Source organism: Oncorhynchus clarkii, chromosome 16, assembly GCF_045791955.1.
Source record: "Oncorhynchus clarkii lewisi isolate Uvic-CL-2024 chromosome 16, UVic_Ocla_1.0, whole genome shotgun sequence".
NCBI lineage: Eukaryota > Metazoa > Chordata > Actinopteri > Salmoniformes > Salmonidae > Oncorhynchus > Oncorhynchus clarkii.
In genome coordinates, this window is record NC_092162.1 from 26,501,725 (window position 1) to 26,521,242 (window position 19,518).

At 41.1% G+C, this 19,518-nt stretch overlaps 1 protein-coding gene across 1 annotated transcript; it reads left to right on the plus strand.

Moving 5' to 3' along the window:
• Positions 1 to 6: 6 nt before the first annotated feature.
• Positions 7 to 19,518, plus strand: LOC139368274 (tectonic-3-like). The gene is made up of 11 exons (XM_071107001.1): positions 7 to 30; positions 126 to 234; positions 639 to 751; positions 6,278 to 6,319; positions 9,668 to 9,748; positions 9,867 to 9,986; positions 13,303 to 13,398; positions 14,698 to 14,801; positions 15,206 to 15,353; positions 18,240 to 18,383; positions 19,115 to 19,518. The coding sequence occupies exons 2-11, from the start codon at positions 141 to 143 to the stop codon at positions 19,346 to 19,348; spliced, it is 1,176 nt and encodes a 391-aa protein (XP_070963102.1). The 5' UTR covers positions 7 to 30; positions 126 to 140; the 3' UTR covers positions 19,349 to 19,518.

Below are 19,518 nucleotides of genomic sequence, written 5' to 3' on the forward strand. Positions count from 1 at the left end.
TATAGTACCCACACCAAAGATTTCTACAGGGTATGTTGAGATGTGGTGTCTGTATAATAATCTTAACCAGCGATTTTAATCATTCAGACAGGCCTAGTAATTTTTCTCTTGTTATTTTGTCGCAGGTTGATGACACAATCATGTCCCATTTCAACAGCTCCTCCATTCGTGGGGTCCTTCGACAGCCTTCACCAGGGGCCGCCACGTCTTCCTGTGTCGACCGTAACCCTGCCAGTAAGATGGCACCTGTTCAGTAACCAAATGTTGTTGAACCTTGCAGATAGACATGCCATGAATAGAGTTGACATGATTCCTTCAACAGTCAGACATTTTTGTTCTAAATAGCATATTTCTATCTGACTGTTGGCCAAAGTTTTGTCCTTCTGAACCGTGTCCCTATACTCTGAATAAAGTATAAATCTTACGCACTGCTGCAGTTGGCTGAAGTGCTGGGTGGTGCTAATAGTCTTGGAAGACCGGGGTCTTGTTCATTTGGCACCAAATGGAAGAAAACTGACTGAAACAGGGATGGTCTACCAGGACTTGTCCAATAAGAGTTGCTCATGTTTGTTTTGACCAGCACTCAAGTAGTACTTTTTGTATTGTTCTATATTTCTATTTCTGGTCTCCCCTTGTAGGGTTCCTGAGGTCTATTTCTCTCTCTTGCACCCGCACACTGACTCCCCTATCCTGTGCCACAGACCCCAGTCTCAATGCACAGTCCTACTTCCATGACATCAGCCTGCTCAAGGTTAGTATGTGTGTGCTAAAGTTTTGGATGCATGCGTACAGTATCTCTATAATATAAATATCTTGGGCCTATTGCAACCACTGTTGGCTTCCGTACTAACACAAGATAGTCTCTCGTTAAGTGATCAATACACAATACAATCACCCACAAAACTGATTTCAATTGCAACCATTATTGGCCACTTGATTACCACTCCCTAAAGCTGATGTCAGTGTTAAACTTTTAGTTCAAAATCTTTGAAGACATTTTCACACTCTGGTGGGTATTATTGAACCTGCTTATTGAGCAGACCAAGGGTAGATGGAACTATTTGTCAATCATTCCGTACAAGGGTCGTTCCACCTCAAAGCACAAGAAAGACTATTTCGACACCAATCATCTCAGATTGTTCTGAAATCGTTTCTGTGGTTAGTAACAGATACAATTAGCATTCCTGAAACATTATTTTGTTGAAATATAATTAGATCCCTAAGAAATGAAGCTAATTAATTGTGTGGTAAATAATGCAATCGACTTCAATTACCCATTTCTTTGAATGGAGGGATTCACGAATAAATGACATAATATGGAGAAGCAATACTCCAAGATGCAGCTTCATACTACAGTGGTTCCTCCTTTAAAAGTTGTGAGTTTACGGCGTGAGACTTAGAGGTAATTTCTGGTTCAGTATGGTACCCTGCGTCACCACTTCATTGCTCCGGGGGGGGGGGGGGGGCATTTTTATGTCTTAAATCATTTAGTAGGAAGAAGTTTGGCTGAATGAACACTTATTTTAACTTAATATAATAGATCAATAAAATCAATTTAGCCTCAAATAAATAATGCAAAAACAAAGTGTTGGAGAAGAAAGTTCCTTGCTCAGAACATATGAAAGCTGGTGGTTTCTTTTAACATGTCTTCAATATTCACAGGTAAGAAGTTTTAGGTTGTAGTTATTATAGGACTATTTCTCTCTACCATTTGACTATTGGATGTTCTTATAGGCACTTTAGTATTGCCAGTGTAACAGTATAGCTTCCGTCCCTCTCCTCGCCCCTACCTGGGCTCGAACCAGGAACACATCGACAACAGCCACCCTCGAAACAGCATTACCCATCGCTCCACAAAAGCCACGGCCCTTGCAGAGCAAGGGGAACAACCACTCCAAGTCTCAGAGCGAGTGACGTTTGAAACGCTATTAGCGCGCACCCCGCTAACTAGCTAGCCATTTCACATCGGTTACATCAGCCTAATCTTGGGAATTGATAGGTTTGAAGTCATAAACAGCGCAATGCTTGACGCACAACGCAGAGCTGCTGGCAAAACGCACGAAAGTGCTGTTTGAATGAATGCTTATGAGCCTGCTGATGCCTGCCATTGCTCAGTCAGACTGCTCTATCAAATCATAGACTTAATTATAAAATAATAACACACAAAAATACGAGCCTTAAGTCATTAATATGGTCGAATCCGGAAACTATCATCTCGAAAACAAGACGTTTATTCTTTCAGTGAAATACGGAACCGTTCCTTATTTTATCTAACGGGTGACATCCATAAGTCTAAATATTCCTGTACATTGCACAACCTTCAATGTTATGTCATAATTACGTAACATTCTGGCAAATTAGGCGGCCCAAACTGTTGCATATACACTGACTCTGCATGCAATGAACGCAAGAGAAGTGACACAATTTCACCTGGTTAATATTGCCTGCTAACCTGGATTTATTTTAGCTAAATATGCATGTTTAAAAATATATACTTCTGTGTATTGATTTTAAGAAAGGCATTGATGTTCATGGTTAGGTACACATTGGAGCAACGATACGCACCGCATCGATTATATGCAACGCAGGACACGCTAGATAAACTAGTAATATCATCAACCATGTGTAGTTAACTAGTGATTATGATTGATTTTTTTTATAAGAAAAGTTTAATGCTAGCTAGCAACTTACCTTGGCTTACTACATTCGCGTAACAGGCAGTCTCCTCGTGGAGTGCAATGAGAGGCAGGTGGTTAGAGCGTTGGACTAGTTAACTGTAAGGTTGCAAGGATGAATCCCCCGAGCTGACAAGGTGAAAATCTGTCGTTCTGCCCCTGAACGAGGCAGTTAACCCACCGTTCCTAGGCCGTCATTTTCAGGAAGTTAGGAAAGCGAAGGCTAGCTACCCCTACCCCGATCAACAGCCCTGCACACCCCACAGCAACTTGACCAAGCCTCCCCCTTTTCTCCTTCACAGAAATTTGCATCCTGTAGCACAAACTCCAAAAAGTTCTGGGACACTGTAAAGTCCATGGAGAATAAGAACACCTCCTATCAGCAATCTGGTTTTCGAGCTGGTCATGGGTGCACCTCAGCCATGCTCACGGTCCTAAACTATATCATAACCGCATTTGATAAAAGAGAATACTGTGCAGCGTATTCATCGACCTGGCCAAGGCTTTCGACTCTGTCAATCACCACATTCTTATCGGCAGACTCAACAGCCTTGATTTCTCAAATGACTGCCTCACCTGGTTCACCAACAACTTCTCAGACAGAGTTCAGTGTGTTAAATCGGAGGGCCTGTTGTCCGGACCTCTGGCAGTCGATGTGGGTGCCACAGGGTTAAGTTCTCGGGCCGACTCGTTTCTCTGTATACATCAATGATGTCGCTCTTGCTGCTGGTGATTCTCTGATCCACCTCTACGCAGACAACACCATTCTGTATACTTCTGGCTCTTCTTTGGACACTGTGCTAACTAACCTCCAGATGAGCTTCAATGCCATACAACTCTCCTTCCTTAGCATCCAACTGCTCTTAAATGCAAGTAAAACTGCATGCTCTTCAACCGATCGCTGCCCGTCCAGCATCACTACTCTGGACGGTTCTGACTTAGAATATGTGGACAAATACAAATACCGAGATGTCTGGTTAGACTGTAAACTCTCCTTCCAGACTCATATTAAGCATCTCCAATCCAAAATGAAGTCTAGGATTGGCTTCCTATTTTGCAACAAAGCATCCTTCACTCATGCTGCCAAACATACCCTCATAAAACTGACCATCCTACCGATCCTCGACTTCGGCGATGTCATTTACAAAATAGCCTCCAACACTCTACTCAGCAAATTGGATGCAGTCTATCACAGTGCCATCTGTGTTGTCACCAAAGCCCCATATACTACCCACCACTGCGACCTGTATGCTCTCGTTGGCTGGCCCTCGCTTCATATATTCGTCACCAGTCTTTGCTAGGTAAAGCCCCGCCTTATCTTAGCTCACTGGTCACCATAGCAGCACCCACCTGTTGCACGCACTCCAGCAGGTATATTTCATTGGTCACCCCCAAAGCCTATTCATCCTTTGGCTGCCTTTCCTTATAGTTCTCTGCTGCCAATGACTGGAACAAATTCAAAAATCACTGAGGCTGGAGACTCATATCTCCCTCACTAACTTTAAGCATCAGCTGTCAGAGCAGCTCACAGATCATTGCACCTGTACATATCCCATCCAACTACCTCATACCCATATTTTTTTGCTCCTTTGCACCCCAGTATCTCTACTTGCACATTCATCTTCTGCACATCTATCACTCCAGTGTTTAATTGCTAAATAGTAATTACTTCGCCACTATGGCCTATTTATTGCCTTACCTCCCTAATCTTACCTCATTTGCACACACTGTATATAGATTTTTTTCTATTGTGTTATTGACTGGAGTTCGTTTATTCCTTGTGTAACTCTGTTGTTGTTTGTGTCACTCGAGACTCCCAGTTACACAACAAATGTTCCTTTTGTTCCATAAAGATTATTTTTATATCCAAAATACCGTTTGTTTGTCGCGTTATGTTCAGAAATCCACAGGAAAGAGCGGTCACGACAACGCAGACGAAAATTCCAAATAGTTTCCATAATGTCCACAGAAACATGTCAAACGTTTTTTTATAATCAATCCTCAGGTTTTTAAAATATATAATCGATAATATATCAACAGCAAATGTCTTTCACAGTAGGAGAGGGAAAAGCAATACCTATCCAAACTCTGTTGCGTGAGCAAAACTCAAGTGACCACTTGACGCGATGTTATCGTTCTGGCTCATTTTTCAAAATAAAAGCCTGAAACTATGTCTGAAGACTGTTGACACCTTGAGGAAGCGATATGAAAAGGAATCTGGTTCATATTCCTTTAAATCCAGCAAAGGGAGGCTATGGAACATGGAGTTTTCAAAATAGAAGCCACTTCCTATTTTGATTTTCCTCAGGGTTTCGCCTGCAATATCAGTTCTGTTATACTCAGACAATATTTTGACAGTTTTGGAAACTTTAGTGTTTTCTATCCAATACTAATAATAATATCCATATATTAGCAACTGAGACTGAGGAGCTGGCCGTTTACAATGGGCACCTTTTCATCCAAGCTACTCAATACTGCCCCTGCAGCCATATGAAGTTAAGGAGAGGTATATCAATATTTCTACATCGACATTTATAATGAGTATTTCTGTAAAATGATGTGGCGCTCTGCAATATCACCGGATGTTTTTGGAACTAGTGAATGTATATTGAGATTTTTATATAAAATTATGAACTTTATCAAACAAAACATACATGTATTGTGTAACATGAAGTCCCATCTGATGAAGATCAAAGGTTAGTGATTCATTTTCTCTTTATGCTTTTTGTGACTCCTCTCTTTGGCTGGAAAAATGGCTGAATTTGTGGTGACCTAACATAATCGTTTGTGGTGCTTTCGCTGTAAAGCCTATTTGAAATCAGACACTGTGGTGGGATTAACAACAAGATTACCTTTAAAACGGTATAAGATACATGTATGTTTGAGGAATGTTAATTATTAGATTTCTGTTTTGAATTTGGCGCCCTGCACTTTCACTGGCTGTTGTCATATCGATCCCATTAATGGGATTGCAGCCCTAAGAAGTTTTAATATCTGAATCCTATAAATTAAAATTACCAATTTGGGTGCAATCAATTAGCTTAATTTCTCAGACAAAATGTAAAAATGGGGGGATATCCCTGCACTGTCCATATTTTAAAATGTGTAACTAAATCAAGCCAATCATAATTGAGTCATCTTTATCAAATTAAAATGTAGTCTAACAAGGTTATTTCAAATGGCACATTAAGCTATAATTTTCTATTTTACGATTAAATGTTTGAGTGAAATATAGGCCTACTACTTTTTTATAATCTTGTACCTAAATAAGTATTTTACATGCATCAGCCTTTCGGTTTCCGATGCTCCTGTTATTTCATTAGGGGTGGGAATAGGGAACCTAGATGCCAAAAGTTGCAGCTGTCTGGTATCAACGTGAGATCAGCTATATCACTGGTTTATTCTTGTGGGTTTTGCATTGCAATCAACCTTATTTTAGTACGCAGGTGTTAATATAATTTTAAGAAAGCCAGCAATAACACAGTATTATGTAAGAAGTTCAGCTTCTTGGTTGCAATTGGCCACATTGATATTGCCTTATCTTTCACTGTGAAAATTCCAGTAATGTTAACACATTCTGCCACAACTAATTGTCATTACAGATTCCAGTCCGTGAGAGTATTCAGATTTTACCAGATAATCTGGTAAGATTGACCACACATTAGAGGGCAAAAACATGTGACTTGTCTCAGGGTTGGATGGCACTCACTTTCTGTGGCACCATTCTCTTTCCGAAGTGCACTCATTCACTTCCCCTCAGATTTCAAAGCATTGAATTGGTGTGAGTGTGGAGCTGGAGAGCAGCTCCACCTTTTCTTCTTACACAAATTCCATGCTTTCAATATATGCAGTGAACGAGTACATCCTTCGGGGAGAAAGGTAAATGAGTACACAGTTGCTAGTGAAAATCTATGTGTGAATCATTTTTAATAAGACTTTAATAAGACCAACTTTGCACAACTCTTAAGGCAACATACAGTGGGGCAAAAAAATATTTAGTCAGCCAACAATTGTGCAAGTTCTCCCACTTAAAAAGATGAGGCCTGTAATTTTCATCATAAGGACACTTCAACTAAGACAGACAAAATGAGAAAGAAAAATCCAGAAAATCACATTGTAGGGTTTTTTAAATTAATTTATCTGCAAATTATGGTGGAAAATAAGTATTTGGTCACCTACAAACAAGCAAGATTTCTGGCTCTTCACAGACCTGTAACTTCTTCTTTAAGAGGCTCCTCTGTCCTCCACTCGTTACCTGTATTAATGGCACCTGTTTGAACTTGTTATCAGTATAAAAGACACCTGTCCACAACCTCAAACAGTCACACTCCAAACTCCACTATGGCCAAGACCAAAGAGCTGTCAAAGGACACCAGAAACAAAATTGTAGACCTGCACCAGGCTGGGAAGACTGAATCTGCAATAGGTAAGCAGCTTGGTTTGAAGAAATCAACTGTGGGAGCAATTATTAGGAAATGGAAGACATACAAGACCACTGATAATCTGCCTCGATCTGGGTCTCCACGCAAGATCTCACCCCGTGGGGTCAAAATGATCACAAGAACGGTGAGCAAAAATCCCAGAACCACACGGGGGGACCTAGTGAATGACCTGCAGAGAGCTGGGACCAAAGTAACAAAGCCTACCATCAGTAACACACTACGCTGCCAGGGACTCAAATCCTGCAGTGCCAGACGTGTCCCCCTGCTTAAGCCAGTACATGTCCAGGCCCTTCTGAAGTTTGCTACAGATCATTTGGATGATCCAGAAGAAGATTGGGAGAATGTCATATGGTCAGATGAAACCAAAATATAACTTTTTGGTAAACTCAACTCGTCGTGTTTGAATGCTGAGTTGCATCCAAAGAACACCATACCTACTGTGAAGCATGGCGGTGGAAACATCATGCTTTGGGGCTGTTTTTCTGCAAAGGGACCAGGACGACTGATCCGTGTAAAGGAAAGAATGAATGGGGACATGTATCGTGAGATTTTGAGTGAACCTCTTTCCATCAGCAAGGGCATTGAAGATGAACCGTGGCTGGGTCTTTCAGCATGACAATGATCCCAAACACACCGCCCGGGCAACGAAGGATTGGCTTCGTAAGAAGCATTTCAAGGTCCTGGAGTGGCCGAGCCAGTCTCCAGATCTCAACCCCATAGAAAATCTTTGGAGGGAGTTGAAAGTCCGTGTTGCCCAGCAACAGCCCCAAAACATCACTGCTCTAGAGGAGATCTGCATGGAGGAATGGGCCAAAATAGCAGCAACAGTGTGTGAAAACCTTGTGAAGACTTACAGAAAACGTTTGACCTCTGTCATTGCCAACAAAGGGTATATAACAAAGTATTGAGATAAACTTTTGTTATTGACCAAATACTTATTTTCCACCATAATTTGCAAATAAATTCATTAAAACTCCTACAATGTGATTTTCTGGATTTTTTTTCTCATTTTGTCTGTCATAGTTGAAGTGTACCTATAATAAATTACAGGCCTCATCTTTTTAAGTGGGAGAACTTGCACAATTGGTGGCTGACTAAATACTTTTTTGCCCCACTGTACACTATATCCATTGTTTTTGTCAAAATTGCTCTAGCTCAGTAAAATTGTTTGGGAATCATTGATGGACCACAATATTCAAACCTTTTCTCTGTTTTTCAATCAGATTTTAGTCAAGACTAAAACTGGACCATTCAGGAACACTCAACACCTGTCAAAAAGCCATTCGGGTGTGTCTTTGGCATTACAATTAGTGTGATTGTCCCACTGAAAAATAACTTTATCCCAGGGTTTTCAGAAGACTATGGCGAGTGTCTCTTAACTTTTTATATTCCTTTTGATCCTGACAAACTGCCCAGTTCCTGCCAGTGACAAGCATACCCATAACATGATGCTGCCACCACAGTAACTTGAAATTACAGAGGACCAACAACATTGCAGTAACTCCAATTTACTGGCCAGTATGAAAACGTTAAAATAAGGAAGCCTGTGTTAAAATAAAATCTGTTCCATGGGCCTCCTGAGTGCTTCAGGCGTCACTACAGATCCGGGTCTGGTCCCGGGCTGTGTCGCAGCCGGCCGCGACTGGGAGACCCATGAAGCGACGCACAATTGTGGGAAGGGTTTGGCCGATCATAAGTTGTACGGTGTTTCCTCCGATACATTGGTTCGGCTGGTTCCAGGTTAAGCAAACAGTGTGTCAAGAAGCAGTGCGGCATGGCAGGGTCGTGTTTCGAAGAACGCATAGCTCTCGACCTTCGCGTCTCCCGAGTCCGTACGGGAGTTGCAGCGATGGGACAAGACTAACTACCACTTGGATATCACAAAATTGTGAAAAAAATTAAAAATAACAATCCACTCCAAATCATCCATTGGGTTTGCTATATGGCTGTTAAGTAATACAACACAGCAAAGAAATTACCATTTTTGGCCTAAATTAAAAATTACAGGTTTGGGTCAAATTCAATACAACACACCACAGTGAACCACTCTCTATTTTTAAGTATTGTGGCAGCAGCATCATGTTATGGTTATACTTTTCACCAGGATGGACTGGAAAGCCCAGGTAAAGGATTAGAGAAACAAGTTTATTTTTTAAATTACACACATTTTAAAGCCAAAGACACACCAGAATAGTCCAGGCTCACTCAGTCCTGACTTAAATTTGCTTGAAAATCTGAGAAGGTTTGAATATTGCTGTCCATCGAAGATTTCCAACCAAATGTATTGAGCTTGAGAAATGTTGACAAAACAGCTGTAATGGCTGCCTAAGGTGCTTCCACCAAGTATATGCAATTATGTCATCTATTCATTTGGAATGTGGAGTAGGTTGTGAGATCAGTAGGAAAAAAATGTAAAGCAGCAACATTTTGAAGACTGCAATCCTTTCACTAGGCGTTGTACTTTGGGGAAGGGAGTGAAGTGCATTCTTTGAGGCTAAGGGGAAAGATTTGGACCGCACACACTGACCTCTCATTCTCTTCCTCTGTTAGATCCCAGTCACTCCAGTAGTCGGCCATGGTTGGCCTAAACCGAGAGAACAAAATGGTTCCTGTCTCAATGTGGTGTCAAAGGTTAGAGATTAAACAATTAAGTTAAATAATAGTCAAAAAATAGACATATTTTGACAAAATGACTGAATATCCATTTAATCTTCCTAGCTCACATCTTCTCATTCTTTTCCACATGCAGGTGGACTATCTTATATGGTACACAATTATAGGGGAGATCACTATGGCAACAGTAAACATGGTCTTGGTAGACACTGACTCAGATACGAATATTTTGCAGAAGCACACTGTCCGTTTCCAGGTAAGCTTTCAATCAATGGTGTATAGAGCAATTTTTGGTTTACAAACATGTTCCAGCAATGTGCATGCATTCTCGCATCAAATAGCCCTTTTGCAGAGTAGCTGCAGTACGCTGATGTCGGGACTTTGACAAACTTAAAGGGATACTTTGGGATTTTGGCAATGAGGCCCTTTATCTACTTTGCCAGAGGCAGATGCACTTGTGGATACAATTTTTTTTGTCTCTGCATGCAGTTTGAATGAAGTTGCTAACTAGCTGGTGCAAGGACAGGAAGTCTATGGGTATCTGCTAGCTTCTAGTTATTGCGCTAACTGATACCCATAGACTTCAAGTCATGCGCTAAGGCTAGTTAGCATTGGCCCGCAAAACTACCTCTACCTTCATACTGGACACAGAGACATAGACATGATTGTCAAAATCATTGCCAAAGTATCCCTTTAACAGTGAATGTGGGTGATGACCATGAAAACACAACTGATGGTTATAGTTATGCATCCAGGAAATATCTGTCTCAGAGTTGGTCAATTCCATTTCAATTCAATCTTAGAATTTTTGTTTACTTCCTGCATTGACTAAATTGAAATGGAATTGACACCTACCCTGGTACAGTGCATTTGGAAAGTATTCAGACCCTTGACCTTTTCCACATTTTGTTACCTTACAGCCTTATTCTAAAGTTTGATTTAAATTGTTTTTTTCCCCTCAGTCTACCCACAACCCCATAATGACAAAGCAAAAACAGTTTAAAAAAAAAAAATTAAAACTGATATATTTACATACAGTACCAGTCAAAAGTTTGGACACGTACTTAAGGGTTTTTCTTTATTTTGACTATTTTCTACATTGTAGAATAACAGTGAGGACATCAAAACTATGAAATAAGTCATATGGAATCATGTATATACCAAAAAAAGCTGCCTTTGACAGCTTTCCACACTCTTGGCATTCTCTCAACCAGCTTCACCAGGAATACTTTTCCAACAGTCTTTAAGGAGTTCCCACACATGCTGAGCACTTGTTAGCTGCTTTTCCTTCACTCTGCAGCCCAACTCATCCCAAACCATCTCAATTAGGTTGAGGTTGGGTGATTGTGGAGGCCAGGTCATCTGATGCAGCACCTCATCACTCTCCTTCTTGGTCAAATAGTCCTTACAACCTGGAGGTGTGTTTTGGATCAATCATTGTCTTGTTCAAAAACAAATTATTGTCCCACTAAGCGCGAACCAGATGGGATGGCACCAGCAAATCACCATCACGGTGGTTGGAACCAAAAATCTCACATTTTGACTCATCAAACCAAAGGACAGATTTCCACCGGTCTAATGTCTATTGAGCGTGTTTCTTGGCCCAAGCAAGTCTTTTCTTCGTATTGGTGTTCTTTAGTAGAGGTTTCTTTGCAGCAATTCGAACGTGAAGGCCAGATTCACTCAGTCTCCTCTGAACAGTTGATGTTGAGATGTCTGTTACTTGAACTCTGAAGCATTTATTTGGGTTGCAATTTGAGGTGCAGTTAAAGCTAATGAACTTGTCCTCTGCAGCAAAAGTAACTCTGGGTCTTACTTTCCTGTGGCGGTCCTTATGAGAGTCAGCTTCATCATGGCACTTAATGGTTTTTGAGATTGCACTTGAAGAAACTTTCAAAGTTTGACATTTTCCAGATCGACTGACCTTCATGTCTTAAGTAATGGACTGTCGTTTCTCTTTGCTTATTTGAGCTGTTATTGCCGTAATATGGTCTTTTACCAAATGGGGATATCTTCTATATACCACCCCTACCTTGTCACAACACAACTGATTGGCTCAAACGTGTTAAGAAGGAAAGAATTCCACCAATTAACTTTCAATATGGCACACCTGTTAATGAAATTATTTCCAAAAGGTGACTGACTACCTCATGAAGCAGGTTGAGAGAATGCCAAGAGTGTGCAAAGCTGTTATCTCAGGTGCTTCAACAAAGTAATGAGTAAAAGGCTGAATACTTACAGCACCATTCAAAAGTTGACACCTACTCATTCCAGGGTTTTTCTTTGAAATAGCATATGGAATCATGTATTAACCGAATCTCAAATATAAATATCAAATATAACTCTTCTTGGGTATGACGCTACAAGCTTGGCACAGCTGTATTTGGGGAGTTTCTCACATTCTTCTCTGCAGATCCTTTAATCTCTGTCAGGTTGGATGGGGAGAGTCACTGCACAGCTATTTTCTGGTCTCTCCAGAGATGTTTGATCGGGTTCAAGTCTGGGTTCTGGTTGGGCCACTCAAGGACATTCAGAGACTTTTCCTGAAGCCACTCCTGTGTTGTCGTTGCTGTGTGCTTAGGGTCATTGTCCTGTTGGAAGGTGAACCTTCGCCCAGTCTGAGTTCCTGAGCACTCTGGATCAGATTTTCATCAAGGATCTCTCTACTTTGCTCCGTTCATCTTTCCCTTGATGCTGACTTGTCTCCCAGTCCCTGCCGTTGAAAAACCGTCCCGCTGGCTTGATGCTGCCACCACCGTGCTTCCCCGTAGGGATGGTGCCAGATTTCCTCCAGATGTTAAGCTTGGCATTCACGCCAAAGAGTTCAAGCTTGGTTTCAACAGACCAGAGAATCTTGTTTTGTATGGTCCGAGTCCTTTAGGTGCCTTTTTAATGACGAGTGGCTTCCATCTTGGCACTCTGCTATGAGCTCCAGAGTTCCATTGGGTTCTTGGTCACCTCCCTGACCAAGGCCCTACTCCCCCGATTGCTCAGTTTGGCTGGGAGGCCAGCTCTAGGAAGAGTCTTGGTGGTTCCAAACTAATTCCATTTAAGAATGATGGAGGCCACTGTGTTCTTGTGGGCGTTCAATTCTGCAGAAAAGTGTTGGTACCCTTCCCCAGATCTGTGCCTCGACACAATCGTGTCTTGGAGCTGGATGGACAATTCCTTCGACCTCTGCTGGGTTTTTGCTCTGACATGCACTGTCAACTGTGGGACCTTTTTGTTTAGACAGGTGTGTGCTTTTCCAAATCATGTCCAATCAATAGAATTTACCACAGGTGGACTCCAAGTTGTAGAAACATCAAGGATGATCAATGGAAACAGGATGCACCGGAGCTCAATTTCAAGTCTCATAGCAAAGAGTCTGAATACTTAAATAAGGTATGTTTTTATTTTTAATACATTTGCAAACATTTCTAGAAACCTGTTTTCACTTTGTCATTATGGGCTATTGTGTGTAAATTGTTTTCCTTATCAATGTGGGGAAGGGGTCTGAATACTTTCCAAATGCACTGTATCAATGCTATGGTTCAATAGTCAAATTTAATTGAAAGTAATCTATTTCTCAGTTATCCACGCCCCCTCCTACTCCTGAACCAACCCCTGTGGTGGGACTAACAATGGGGACTCCTGTGATTGGTCAGTTTGGCGACACGGTCCAACCTGTATCCTTTGGGAATAGCACACATCATGACATGCAGAACCAATGTTTTTCATTTTTTGGCATACTACTTGTTGATATACAGAGACATGTATGCGACTTTGTTTTAATTTAAAAACTATTCAGAGAAGACACAGAAGATCAGTGAAATCAATGGGCCTACACTACAGTTGCTTTAAAGAATCACAACCGTGACACTATGTACTGAATGTTCTTATTAGGGGTGCTGGCAGCAAAGCTGCAAGAAAACATTTGATGGATTTTTTTCCCCTTCTGATTATTCTTTCACACTTGCACAATAGGTAAAAACAATTATACTTTGGCAATATGATCTATAGGTGGTGCTGTAATAAGCATTCTAAGGCTCAGGCCCAGTTCAAACAGTTTGACGTATAAACACGAAGCTTGGTATATCAGTTTCTCATCATAAGGAACAAATTTGAATCATGAGGTCCGCCATGTTGGATTTTTTACAATCCTGGATTTTAAATAAAATCTTAATCTTCTCATGAGCTGTAAATCTGATTGACTCGGAACTCCAAATATACAGTATTTTCACCATGTCAGTCGCTAAAAAAATCTATGATAAACGTCAAATGGACAAAATTGAACCTTTCTAAAAAATAAATATTGTGTTCTGAATGAAACCCTAATAACTAAACTTGAAACTGATTTGAGGTCAGTAGTAGGAAGGTGTATGCTGAAGCAGGTGTTGATCTCAAACATGTAAACGGCATGCAATTCAGTTGTGAATCTCAAACTGTGAGCATTTATGCCAGTGATAAAGACGTCTAAGGGTCAGGTCCACCCATGCAACCACAACACTCAGTATGAGTTTCTCAATTTAAGGAACAAACATCTTCGAAAATCATCATGAACCGTACATCCGATTGACAACTCAATCATATCGGTCTCAAGTACGTTAGGAGTTAAAGGACAATTCCACACACTTTTGTTACTGGTTTCATTCGTCCTTTGTTGACATTCAGTTTTGCTTGGCGGCACTCAAGTTTCAAAGATCTGTAACTATCAAAATGCTTTCTATTTTCCCAAAATATTTGTCTCAATAGGCTAGAATCCTAACTTCACCTCAACTTGCATAGAACTTGTTTTGATTTTTTAGAAGGGAGGACGTATAATGCTTCCATGCAACTCTTTAAGCCTGCTCATAGCCAGCACCACGTTTCATTGCTGCTTGCAGCTATATTTACTTTTCCATTCTTATACTACACTGCACTGGTTTAAACTGGGTGAGGCGTAGTGCCAATATACTGAGATTTCCTGTTCTTTGACTCAGGGTCAGCTAACTCTTCTGGGTGTGTCACTGGGGGGAGAGTGCTCTATTAACCCCAGCAGCCGCGTGCCCATCCTTTTCACTCACAACACCATCACAGGCTGTACCTTCAGGTGAGACTACACTACCCATCCATCATGCTCATCCCTTAGTGACAGTGCCCTGTCCACCTGGCTTTTCCATTTGTAGTTTTCTATGCAATACGGTCCAAAATTATTGGTGTCTTTTTTTGTTCATCTTTATCAAGGGTACTGGTAATTTTGGACCCGACTGACTGTACATCAGTTACAATCGCATCTGTTGTTGTGGCAACTTGAAACACACGTATTTGTTAATCGTCTTGCTTTTCGAAATTAGCTCATAGTTGCATAGTCACACTACTTAAGTATGAGCTTCTTTCAAGGTACAGAAAGTTAATTTTTAAGCAAAATATCCCTTTAAAGAAAGTTCCTGAACCTCTTTGCTGCATTTAGTTCATTATTTTCTGTGTCTCTCTCATTCTTTTGTCAATTCTTAGTTCTCCCTCGAGTAACTGCTCTAAGCTGCGCTCCCAGCTCTATAGAGTCCTCCGGGGGGTTGCCACACCCAACCTGGTTGCCATGACTGTGGGGTCACAACCAGACTGGACAAGAGTCATCACACAGGCATGCTCTGTGACGCCACAGGTGAGTCTGTTAAAAGGATAGTAAACTATCCCTTTAATGCTTTACCTCAGGCAGACTCTTAATTTACGCATTTAAATATTACATTTGGCACATGGCAACGGCACAGCGTGAGTTGAGTAGGCAACGATGCTCTTCTTTAAAGGCAGAGTTACTTCCAAAATCAACAGTTTGTCGGTGTGTTGATATTCCTCAATGTCAGTGTTAGAAAAATGTACTTCATGTAATTGAGTTTAATATTCTGTGGAATACGAGATGAGTATGACTACAGATGTACAGTGCATTCAGAAAGTATTCAGACCCCTTCACTTATTCCACATTATTACGTTACGGCCTTATTCTAAATTGTATTATATACATTTTTTCATCAATCTACACACAATACAGGTTTAGACATTTTTGCTAAAAAATAATTAAATGCCTGATGGGCACTCTGAGGAGATGGTTGTCCATCTGGTATGTTCTCCCATCTCTGCAGCACTCCACCAATCAGGCCTTTATGGTAGAGTGGCCAGATGGAAGCCACTCCTCAGTAAAAGGCACCTAAAGACTCTCAGACCATGAGAAACAAAATGCTCTAGTCTTATAAAACCAACATTGAATTCTTTGGCCTGAATGCCAAGCGTCATGTCTGGAGGAAACATGGCACCATTCCTACGGTGGTGGCAGTATCATGCTGTGAGGATGTTTTTCAGCAGCAAGGACTGGGAGACTAGGCAGGATCAAAGCACAGAGAGATCCTTGATGAAAACCTGCTCCAGAGTGCTCAGGACCTCAGAATGAAGCACACTGCCAAGACAACTACAGGAGTGGTCTCTGAATGTTCTTGAGTGGTCCAGCCAGAGTCTGGACTTGAACCCGATCGAACATCTCTGGAGACCTGAAAATAGTTGTGCAGCGACGCTCCCCATCCAACCTGACAGAGCTCGAGGATCTACAGAGAAGAATGGGAGAAACTCCCCAAATACAGGTGTGCCAAGCTTGTTGTCATACCCAAGAAGACTTGAGGCTGTAATCACTGCCAAAGGTGCTTCAACAAAGTACTGAATACTTATGTCAATGTGATATTTACATGTTTTTTATTTACTGTTTTTGCTTTGTCTTTTGGGGGTATTGTGTGTAGATTTAGGGGGGAAAAAATAATGTAAGAAATTTTAGAATAAGGCTGTAACCTAACAAAATGTGGAAGTCAAGGGGTCTGAATACTTTCCGAAGGCCCTGTATATAGGGAATACAACCATCCCAGCTCTGCAGATTTTGCTGCGAAGAGACAATCATTTGGTACTGTCCATATGTAGCTTGTTTTTGGTCACAGGTTCAGGAATGGTTGAAGAATTGCAACATTTACCTGGAGTTAACTCTGCAAATAGCACTGCTGAGTGATCTGAAAAGTCATTGTCAGTTGATCAATAATATAATACTCTTAGCAGAAATGTTTAATTTACAATCTGTAGAAACTATGAAAATAAAACGATTCATAACTTTTGTGAAACATCACGGCAGAGTTAAATTATGGTAAATAGAAATCAAAACTGGATAATGTTCAGAGATAGGGGAGCTGAAATGTGGGACAAATAACATGTAAAATATACTGTGTCCATAAAATGTACACTACTGTTCAAAAGTTTGTCACTTAGAAATGTCCTTGAAATATATATATATATATATATATATATATTTTTTTTTTTTGTTGTCCATTTAAAATGACATCAAATTGATCAGAAAATACAGTGTAGTCATTGTTAATGTTGTAAATGACTATTGTAGCTGGAAACGTCTTCATTTTTTAATGGAGAGGCCCATTATCAGCAACCATCACTCCTGTGTTCCAATTGCACGTTGTTAGCTAATCCAAGTTTATCATTTTAAAACCCTTTTGCAATTATGTTAGCACAGCTGAAAACGGTTGTTCTGATTTAAAGAGCATCCAAATAGGAGTGGGAGGCCCCGGTGCACAACTGAGCAAGTGGACAAGTACATTAGTGTCTAGTTTGAGAAACAGCCGCCTCAAGTCCTCAACTGGCAGCTTCATTAAATAGTACCACCGCAAAACACCAGTCTCGACGTCAACAGTGAAGAGACGACTCCGGGACACTGGACTTGTAGGCAGACTTGCAATGAAAAATCCATATCTCAGACTGGCCAATAAAGATTAAGATGGGCAAAATAACACACTGGACAGAGGAACTCTGCCTAGAAGCCAGCATCCCGGAGTCGCCTCTTCACTGTTATTTTGCGGGAACTATTTACTAAAGCTGCCAGTTGAGGCCTTGTTTCGTTTGTTTCTCAAACTAGACACTCTCGAATGTACTTGTCCTCTTGCTCAGTCATGCACCGGGGCCCCCCACTCTTTCTATTCTGGTTAGAGCCAGTTTGCGCTGTACTGTGAAAGGAGTAGTATACTGCGTTGTACAAGATCTTCAGTTTCTTGGCAATTTCTCGCATGGAATTTCTCAGAACAAGAAACAACTTATTTTGAAATGAAAATTACAAAAAATTACATGACCCTCCCCTGGACTAGATTTATTTGATTTAAAAAAATAAAAATAAAAAAACTAAACCCTCCCCCTTTTGAAGTAAAAAAAAAAATAAATAATTCTGTAAATTTCAAACCATCCCTAAATGGTTACTGCTCTCTGGGATCCTTAAATTGTCCCTAACCTTAACCCTTAAAATTTTAAATGTCAATGGGGTAGGGATGTCCCAATGATCCCGGATAGCAAGGACCATCTCTAAATGGAGCTGCTGACAGATGCAGGCTTGCATCAGGTGAAATGCAGCAGATTAATTAAGTCTGTGAAACCACAAGAGGAAGCGCAACATACACAGAAGATTGTCCCTCAACAGGGGGATTTTCTACACGTATAAATGTCTTCTCTCTTTCCTCAGTCTCCGGAAGAGTCCTGTGAGTCCGGGTGTCTCCTCCCCCACTCCCTGTCAGTCCAGGTGCTGTGGGCTCAGACAGGTCTCCTGGCCTTTCCCCAGAACTACATTCTAGGGGCCAAATACCTCTTCCACTGTCAGAAGGTCAAGGTAAGGGTCAAGCATGTCTCCTCTTGCAGTGGGTGAACAGTTTGAGCTCTCTCCATAGGAAGGTTGCAAGTTCAAACCCCCGAGCTGACAAGGTACAACTCTGTCGTTCTGCCCCTGAACAGGCAGTTAACTCACTGTTCCTAGGCCGTCATTGAAAATAAGAATTTGTTCTTAACTGACTTGCCTAGTTAAATAAAGGTAAAAAAAATAAAAAATCTTCTAATCCCCACAAATTCAAATCTGGACCTCAAATCCAGTTCCACTGCTTTTTTCCCTCCTAATAAGTCCCCAGGGACTTATTTTGACCTGGGGACGCCAGGTGGGTGCAATTTAATTATCAGGTAGAAACAGAAAAGCAGCAGTAGTCTGGTCCTCATAGGGTAAGACTTGAATACCCCTGCTCTAGTCCCGGTTAATTTAGTTTAAACTGGTGGGTGTCCTCTGACCTCCTTTGCTATTTTAAAGGGATAGTTCACCAATGAAACGTGTCATTTCGGTAAACTATCCCTATAACGTGTGCATAAACCTCAAGGGCTTATTATGTATGATAATTTCTGTAGCTGTGCTGAGCAGATTTTACAGCCAGAAGTGTTGAACTTCTCTGGAACCACATTAATATGATATAGCTGCAGTCTTCTGAGACATGTCACTGCAAAATAAATGACCTGGAATGCCATTGTTTCCCTCTCAACCACCTTCTTCCCCCTGCACACGGTCTTTCTCCTCTTCAGTGTCCCCTCGTCTCGCCTTTCGCTGTGACCACAGAAGTGATGTTTGTTGACACTACAGTCTACCCAGAACCCCCCAGGGGAACGCCACAGCCCAAGTGGAAATTTCCATTTGACTTCTTCTCCAGAGGGACAGGCGAGATGGATGGACAGACTGTCACCAACAGTAGTGACCTCAAAAAGGTCACGTGGGATATAATGTTGGTTGCACTACTACTGTTGTGCTGGTTTCACTAAAATGTTTGTTACAGAACTAGAAATGTTCACTCGATAATCAATTTAGCTTGCATGTTGGATTTTTTTGTTACTGGTTGTGAGGCTGAATAGATTAAATTAGTGAAATTGGGCACAATTGCTTGGTTTGAAATCTCAGGTCATTTTAAATTAAACAGTGATGATTTCCTAAA

Coding starts and splice junctions, on each gene's coding strand:
- LOC139368274 (XM_071107001.1), top strand. CDS start 141: ATGTCCCATTTCAACAGCTCCTCCATTCGTGGGGTCCTTCGACAGCCT. Junction 13,399..14,697: donor TTGGCGACACGGTCCAACCT/GTATCCTTTGGG, acceptor ACTCAGGGTCAG/CTAACTCTTCTGGGTGTGTC. Junction 14,802..15,205: donor ATCACAGGCTGTACCTTCAG/GTGAGACTACAC, acceptor GTCAATTCTTAG/TTCTCCCTCGAGTAACTGCT.